The following is a 7034-nucleotide window of genomic DNA, read 5'->3' on the forward strand; positions in this document are numbered from 1 at the left end:
GTCCTGGATCTTGAGTAAATCGCTAGACCTCTTCATCTGGACAAGGAGGGGCTACACCAGATGATTTATAAGGCCCTCTATCACTTGAGGGGAGAGGAGTTGTCTAAATCCCAAGAGTGATCTGCCCTCTAATAAAGACTACTGATAATGTTTTCATTTCTGCACTTTAAAGCCATCCATTCAATTTAATTAACCCAACAAATCTTCCTGGAGGAGGAGAGGTGGTGGGGCCTTGTCTGTCTAGAGGAGGGAGGGTAGGAGGATGAAAAAAATTAGAGACCACGTTCAAAACCCCTAGGTTGCTGGCTTCAGCACAGGCATTCAGCATAGGTTTGCCAGCTTGAGCGTGGGTCACCTGCTTGGGCTTGAGCATGGGATCACAGACATGATCCCATGGTCGTTGGCTTGAAGCCCAAGGTTGCTGGCTTCAGCAAGGGATCACTGGCTTGTCTGGAGCCCCCAGGTCAAGGCACTGTATGAGAAGCAATCAATGAACAACTAAAGTGCCACATCTATGAGTTGATGCTTCTCATCTCTCTTCCTGTTTCTCTCTCTCTCTCAAAAAAAAAAAAAAAAAAAAAAAAAAAAGCGGGAGGGACCACAGGGACTGGGTAGGGAAACAATAGGCAGACTTTTCCCATACTGGGTGGGTTGTTGCTTCCCAGATGCAGGGGCAGGGGGCTGGCTAAGATGACCTCTGCACTCCCAGGCACTGAATGTAGCCCCAGAACTGAGAGTGGTATTGGAAGTTGATAAACCCTGCTGAACCCTTCCTCTCTGTGCCCACAGGACGACTGGGAACTCGGGGAACTCTGTGCCCAGATGACATGGGGGCTGGTCGGGGCCAGCGACAGGAGGGAGCCTGATGAGTGCACACGTCCCCAGTCCGATGCCACCCAAAGGAAAGAACCTGGGACCCGCTGCTCGGGCGCCTGCGGGGCGCGCCCAGGGCTGGCTGCCCGGCCTGCCGTCGCCCGCGCTGTGCTGCGCCTGCGGTCTGTGCTTGCTGCTGGCGGGCGTGAACGTGACTCTGGTGGGTGCCTTCGCCTCCTTCCTGCCGGGACACAACGCGCCGCTGGTTGTGGGGCCGACGCTGCTGGTGGTGGCGTTCGGCTTCTTCGCGGCCTGCTGCGCGTGTAGCCGCCGGGGCCCCATGTCTCGCCCGCGCTCGAAGGCAGCCAAGGGCCCGGCACAGGGCGGCGGCGGCGGCACTGGGTCGGTGGCGCTGGAGATGGAGAGCAGCGAGCGCACGGCGCAGGAGACCACAGCGGTGCAGCTCAGCCCCGCCGCCTCGGCCGCGTCCTCCCGCCGTTCCAGCCCCGGCCCGGGGCCCACCGCCCTGGACGCTCCGGTGCCCGCAGCTGCCTACGCACCGTGCACAGAAGGGGTCCGGCTCAACCTGCCCCCGGAGCGCGCTGCCCCCTAGCGGCCTGGGCCCTCCTGGCCTCCCCTGGCCGGGGTCCCTTCGTTCAGTGCCATGTAAGAAAAAAGAGGAGGAGGAGGAGAAGGAAAAAGAGAAGACAGGAAAAAGTACAATTTCGTAAGGGTCGAGTGAGGACACAGGTGGCCCCATCTGTCCCATCTCTAGAACTTTTGAAGGGGAGAATGTGTCAAAACATGTCCCCCACCTCCAGGAGGGAACAGCTCCTTGGCCCTTTAGGTGGGGGCTGCCTGCCCTACATCACTTCACTCCCGGGACTCGATGAAACTGGGCACCTAGACCTGGAGACCCTAACACCACCACCACCCATGACATTTGGGCACTGTGAAGGGAGCCACTCTGAGAGGGACTAACTACCAGCAAGGCCCATATCCCCAAGGGGTGGGACGAAGGGGGAGAGAAGGGGAGGATTACCAGCCCAGGCTTGTCTCTTGTCCCTGTGCACTGTGAAAGGTTACTAGCTGCCTCTTCCGTTCCTCCCTGCCCTCTTTGTCTCCACCCCATGACCTTTTAAGACCAGGGGTGGGGTGGTGGTGGTGGGGTCTCTGAGTTGAGCCAGGACAGTGCTTAAGGTAGACCTGGGTTGAGCACACTGCACACTTTCTGCCTGAGTAGAGCAGGGGGAGCTGAGCGGGGGCCCCAGCAGGGGTGAACGGTGAGCGGCCTCTCGCTGTGCATCCCCTCTGTACTCCCTCCTCAATAAACCAGCTTTGGAGACAAGTCGTCTGTGTTGTGCAGCCCTGAAGGGAGGGCCTGACTGCCGGCTCCTGGATTCTGGGCTCCTCCCATCCTCTTGGAAACCTGGAAGGGGGCCCCAGGGGAAAGGAGTGTGTGAGTGTGAACGGAAGACTGAGACTGGAGATGCCTGCGAACATCCGTGGAGACAGATGTGTCAGGCTGGGGGCTGGATGAATATACGAGTGCACCTGTGGGTGAGATTGTATAGCTGTGTGTGAGATGGGGAGTGTGAGTGACACTAACGTCACACATGCATGTGGGAGTGTGTGTTGGTGATTGAGGGCTGGGTCACCAGCAAGAGTGGTGAGGAAAGAAGGGCTCCCCAGGGCGATGCAAATCCTAGACCAGGGGTCCCCAAACTACGGCCCGCGGGCCACATGCGGCCCCCTGAGGCCATTTATCCGGCCCCCGCCGCACTTCTGGAAGGGGCACCTCTTTCATTGGTGGTCAGTGAGAGGAGCATAGTTCCCATTGAAATACTGGTCAGTTTGTTGATTTAAATTTACTTGTTCTTTATTTTAAATATTGTATTTGTTCCCGTTTTGTTTTTTTTAGTTTAAAATAAGATATGTGCAGTGTGCATAGGGATTTGTTCATAGTTTTTTTTATAGTCCGGCCCTCCAATGGTCTGAGGGACAGTGAACTGGCCCCCTCTGTAAAAAGTTTGGGGACCCCTGTCCTAGACCTTTCTCCTGGCCCATCTGGACTTGCGGAGTCTGGGTCTGTGTTCTGTTTAGGTGGGTGAGGGCATCTGGTAGAGGGATCGAAGCTGCCTCACAAGAAGAAACAAGGGGACTGGGGGCTAGAAGGAAGACACTGAAACTCTGGGCCTCCTCTCACTGCAGGGACCCAGGCCAGTAGTGCCCAGTGATGGTGACACACACTAGGTACAGGTTTGCCAGCTTGAGCGTAGGTCACCAGCTTGAGCGTGGTCGTCCTTGCTGACCAGGACTCCCTGCCCACCTGCTGTTGTTGGCTTCGTCAAGCATCCCTTTCTATTTCCAGAATGGGCTTTGCTGCTCTTCTACTTGGGCCCAGGCTCTTTCCACCAGCCCTGCAGCTCTGTCTTTCTTCCTCTGGCCCCTCTCTGCCTCTGCCTCTGCCTCTTCCTCTCCTGCTGTCTCCCCCTCCCATTGACCTGGAGCAGAGTGAAACTATCTCAGTGGGTGCTGAGCAGGTCATCTCTATTAATTCACATGGGTCAGTGGGCCCTAACCTTTGAAACATCCAGCCCCTGAGCTGATGACCTCTTGCGAGAAAGAAAGAGAGAGAGAGAGAGAGAGAGAGAGAGAGAGAAAATGTGTGTGTGTGTGTGTGTGTGTGTGTGTGTGTGTGTGTGTGTGGAAGGCTGCCTCCCCAGGCTCCAGTCCTGTCTCTGTCTCTTCTGGTTCACTGGTCTGTAGCCTCAGATGCCACCTGCTGCCTCGGTAGAGTAGGAGGTGAGAGGGGCCACTGTTGATGCTGGCTTGGAGTGTGGTCTGGCTCACCCTTCTCCTATGTTCCTAGGAGTAGACACCCCAGATTCTAGCCCTGGAATGCAAGTCCAGCCCAAACCTGTCTCCCACCTGCTGGCAGAGGCCTGAAACTGCACATTCTCTTCCTCTTCTCCCCCCACAAGAAGACTTCCAGATCCTGTCTGCAAGCCTGGCTGCTGAGGAGGAAGAGTCAACAGGAAACAAGAGCTCAAGGCAGTGGCCACAGAGAGATGGTGTGAGTGAATGGAATGGGAGTGAAGTGCGGGGAGGGGGAGACATTGGCTCCTTGAAGTGTCACACTGCCACCCCCAGCTGAGGGTCATTTGTCCTATCTGTGTTCCCTCCTCTTCATAGGCACACAAGGAGATATTCTCTCTACCCCAGGGCTCACTTTCCAATGAGCCACCCCAGCAAACCACCCCCCATCTCTCCAGGCCTGCCCCACCAGGGGCATCCTCTTCTCACATTTCTTCAGGTCCCTCTCGGGCAGTGCAGCCAGTGCAGAAGCCCTAAAGTGAGAATGAACTTGGCCTCCACGTGTCAGGTCAAGAAAAAGGGGCCGTAGAGACAAAGGTGGAAGATGAAGTTGGCGAGGGTGGGGAAGGAGCGTATTGCCTCCTAGCTCATATAAAGCTGAGTAAACCAGGGTGAGGAGTTGGGATTTTATTCTTGGTAAGATGGGAGCCACTCGAGGGTTTTAAGCAGGGAAGTGACATGATCTGATTTATGATTGTAAAGATCGCTCTGCCTGCTGTGTGGAAAATAGAGTGTTGAGGGGCAAGAGGAGGACGGTGGGTTAGGAGGTTATTGCACTGAGACGTACGCTAGAGGCCGGGAATGGAGTGGAGGCTGTGAAGTGGGCGGGTTCTACACCCATTTTTATTTGAGGTCTCCCTGTTCAGGGAGTTTAAGGGGAGGGTACAAAAAGAATCTGGGAGGAAGGTCTAGCATTTTGGTTCGAGCAGCTGGGCATAGGGTGAAGGAAAAACAAGGGTTGTGGTAAGATATAAGGTCTGTTAGCCCAGTGGAGCTCCCCATAGGAGCTGGAGTCATGTCCTGAGTTCTGGAAAGACAGCAGAGAGGATGCAGATTCAGGAGCCATTGGCATCGGGGTGGTGCTAAGCCATGAGTCCAGATGAGGCATACAGGGAGAGATGAAAACAGAACCCAGAATCTAGACTAGTCTAACCTCTGAGTCTAGGGGAGGTAAGGTACCCCAAGTTGCCCATTCTGAATCTCAGCCACCCTTCTGCTGATGCCTGTGCCTTGCTGATAAGGTATGTGGACTAGGAGTTGGAGAGTAGGGAGCTCCAAGGGGTTGCAACTTCTTATTCACTGCTATGCACTCAGTGCCTACATGGCACAAGGTAGGTGCTCAATAAATATTTGTTGAATGATAAATAATGTGAACGTTATCCCCACAGCTGAGAGTCTAGGTGCCTTGTAGTAGAACATTATTAAGATGCTCAATTCTGGACAGGAAAGGAGAAAAGCTCCCTTTGTGTGTGGGAGTCCCCTGGCCAATTCTTGCTTTCTACCTCTTTGTGAGGAGGTTGGAGGATACAGGAATGTAGAGCTGGCTAGATAGGCATTGATGGACATGCCTGAAGGCCAGGGTCCCCAAAGTAAGGTAATGGCCAGAAATGGGCCAAACCTGAGGAAATCGGCACTGCTAGGGAGTGCCACTAGAGGGCAGCCTGGGTACATGACAGGGGATAGAGACCACTCAGCCCAAACAGCTTGCACAACTTGGCCTTTTTTTCTTCTGAGGGTCAAGGCCCTGCGGAATGGAAGGAGAGGGAGTTGGGGGTACTTGCAGGGGACTGGGTAAGTCACCTAAATTACTAAATGAGACCTGCAACCCTGGGACTTGACCTTATCACAGAGGGAGCCCTGACCCTAGACACAGACTTAACCTTTATCAAGGTCACAGGTAATTCTGGAGCCGGGCCATAGACTGAACCTTCTCCCAAGTCCGTCCTGAGTCCTGGCATGAGCTTGATCCTGGTCACACTCTGAGCCCTGACCCCGCCTGGTCCATACACTGAACCCTGATCCTGATCTTAGACTGAGTTCTGACTCAGTCCATAGACTGAACCCTGAACTTTATCCAGGATTCAACCCTGACCTGGACTCAGACTAAGCCTTTATCCTAGACACATATCAGCCCTTATTCTGGTCACAAACTGAACTCTGACCCTAATCATACACTGAGCCCTGATTGTGAGACTGAGCCTGTCCCTGTATCGGGTCTGAACCAGGACTCCAACCCTGTTCCATACATTGATCCCTGACCCTGGACAAAGACTGGACTTTCATCATGGTCACAGACTGAGTCTTGATACCTAGGACTTGTTCCCCCCAGCACCCCATTGGCTTAAGGACCTTTCAGATGAGCCTCCCTTGTCAGGCCAGGCTCCAGCCTGAGAAGAAATAACTCCTGGAGCCACTTTTGAGGGAGAGAGAAGGAATTCTGGGTCCTTAAATGGTTCAGAAACTCCTGGACATTGGACCCCTAAGAAGCCTGGCAGAGAAAGGCCTGTTCTAGGCTGTCCAGTACATGATAAAGGAAGGACAGCTGGGCCTTCTCCAGGAGCCCCGGTGCCCTCGAGGGGGCCTTCCCGCCGACCTTGTGTGTCTGGGGGCCTCGAGGCTGGGAGCTTCTCCAGCTGCTCTTCTGACTGCTGTGGAACCTTGGGCAAGCCTCTGTGCTCACTGGGCTGTGCTCCGCCCCTTGTCACCTTTCAGGGAAAATGTGAGGAGAAGATGACCACCCAGGAAGAGTGTGGGACCAGGCCATCACTGTGTCCCTATGTCCCCACCCTGTGCCCCAGCAGGAGACGACGCCCCCTTGCCCTGGGAGCTTACTCTGGCTGGTCATTCCAAATAGGTAAGAAAAAATGAGTCATGCTCACAGGGACACCAGCCAGACCTCAGCCCCAGGTAAGCAACAGCCCTGTGAAACAGCAGCACAGAGGCAGCGGGGGTCAGGAAGCAGAAGTCCTAGAGGTCTTGGTACATCCCTGGGGTCTGGCCTGTGTAGGAGACCATACAGCTCCTCCCAGGCACACTGACCAATTCAGTTTCTGCCGCACCCAGGGTACAGCCTGGGTGCCTTGTGCCTGCAGGGCCAGGCTGGCCTCTGCCAAGCCCACGGGCCTCAGGCTCACCTTGGGAGGCACCAGGGCCTGGAGGAAGGGGAGGGGGGCGAGGGCTGAGCCAGGCAAGAGCCAGGTGGGGGAGGGGGCAGCCTGAGTCAAAAACGCTGACGCCGAAGACAATGAGCTCTCCGAGGCTGAGGCAACTCATTTGGTCCCGGCCACGCTTTATTAAATTCTCATAAACCTGTCAGGGGGGACAGGGCTCGCTTCAGTTTACCT

General features: G+C 55.2%; 1 protein-coding gene across 1 annotated transcript; it reads left to right on the top strand.

Moving 5' to 3' along the window:
* Positions 1 to 875: 875 nt before the first annotated feature.
* Positions 876 to 1534, top strand: TMEM275 (transmembrane protein 275). The gene has a single exon (XM_066265025.1). The coding sequence runs from the start codon at positions 890 to 892 to the stop codon at positions 1424 to 1426; it is 537 nt and encodes a 178-aa protein (XP_066121122.1). The 5' UTR covers positions 876 to 889; the 3' UTR covers positions 1427 to 1534.
* Positions 1535 to 7034: the final 5500 nt, after the last annotated feature.

This window comes from Saccopteryx bilineata, chromosome 3, assembly GCF_036850765.1.
Source record: "Saccopteryx bilineata isolate mSacBil1 chromosome 3, mSacBil1_pri_phased_curated, whole genome shotgun sequence".
Taxonomy (NCBI): domain Eukaryota; kingdom Metazoa; phylum Chordata; class Mammalia; order Chiroptera; family Emballonuridae; genus Saccopteryx; species Saccopteryx bilineata.

Bases quoted from the DNA above. Each gene is read 5' to 3' on its own strand.
- TMEM275 (XM_066265025.1), top strand. From the start codon at position 890: ATGCCACCCAAAGGAAAGAACCTGGGACCCGCTGCTCGGGCGCCTGCG.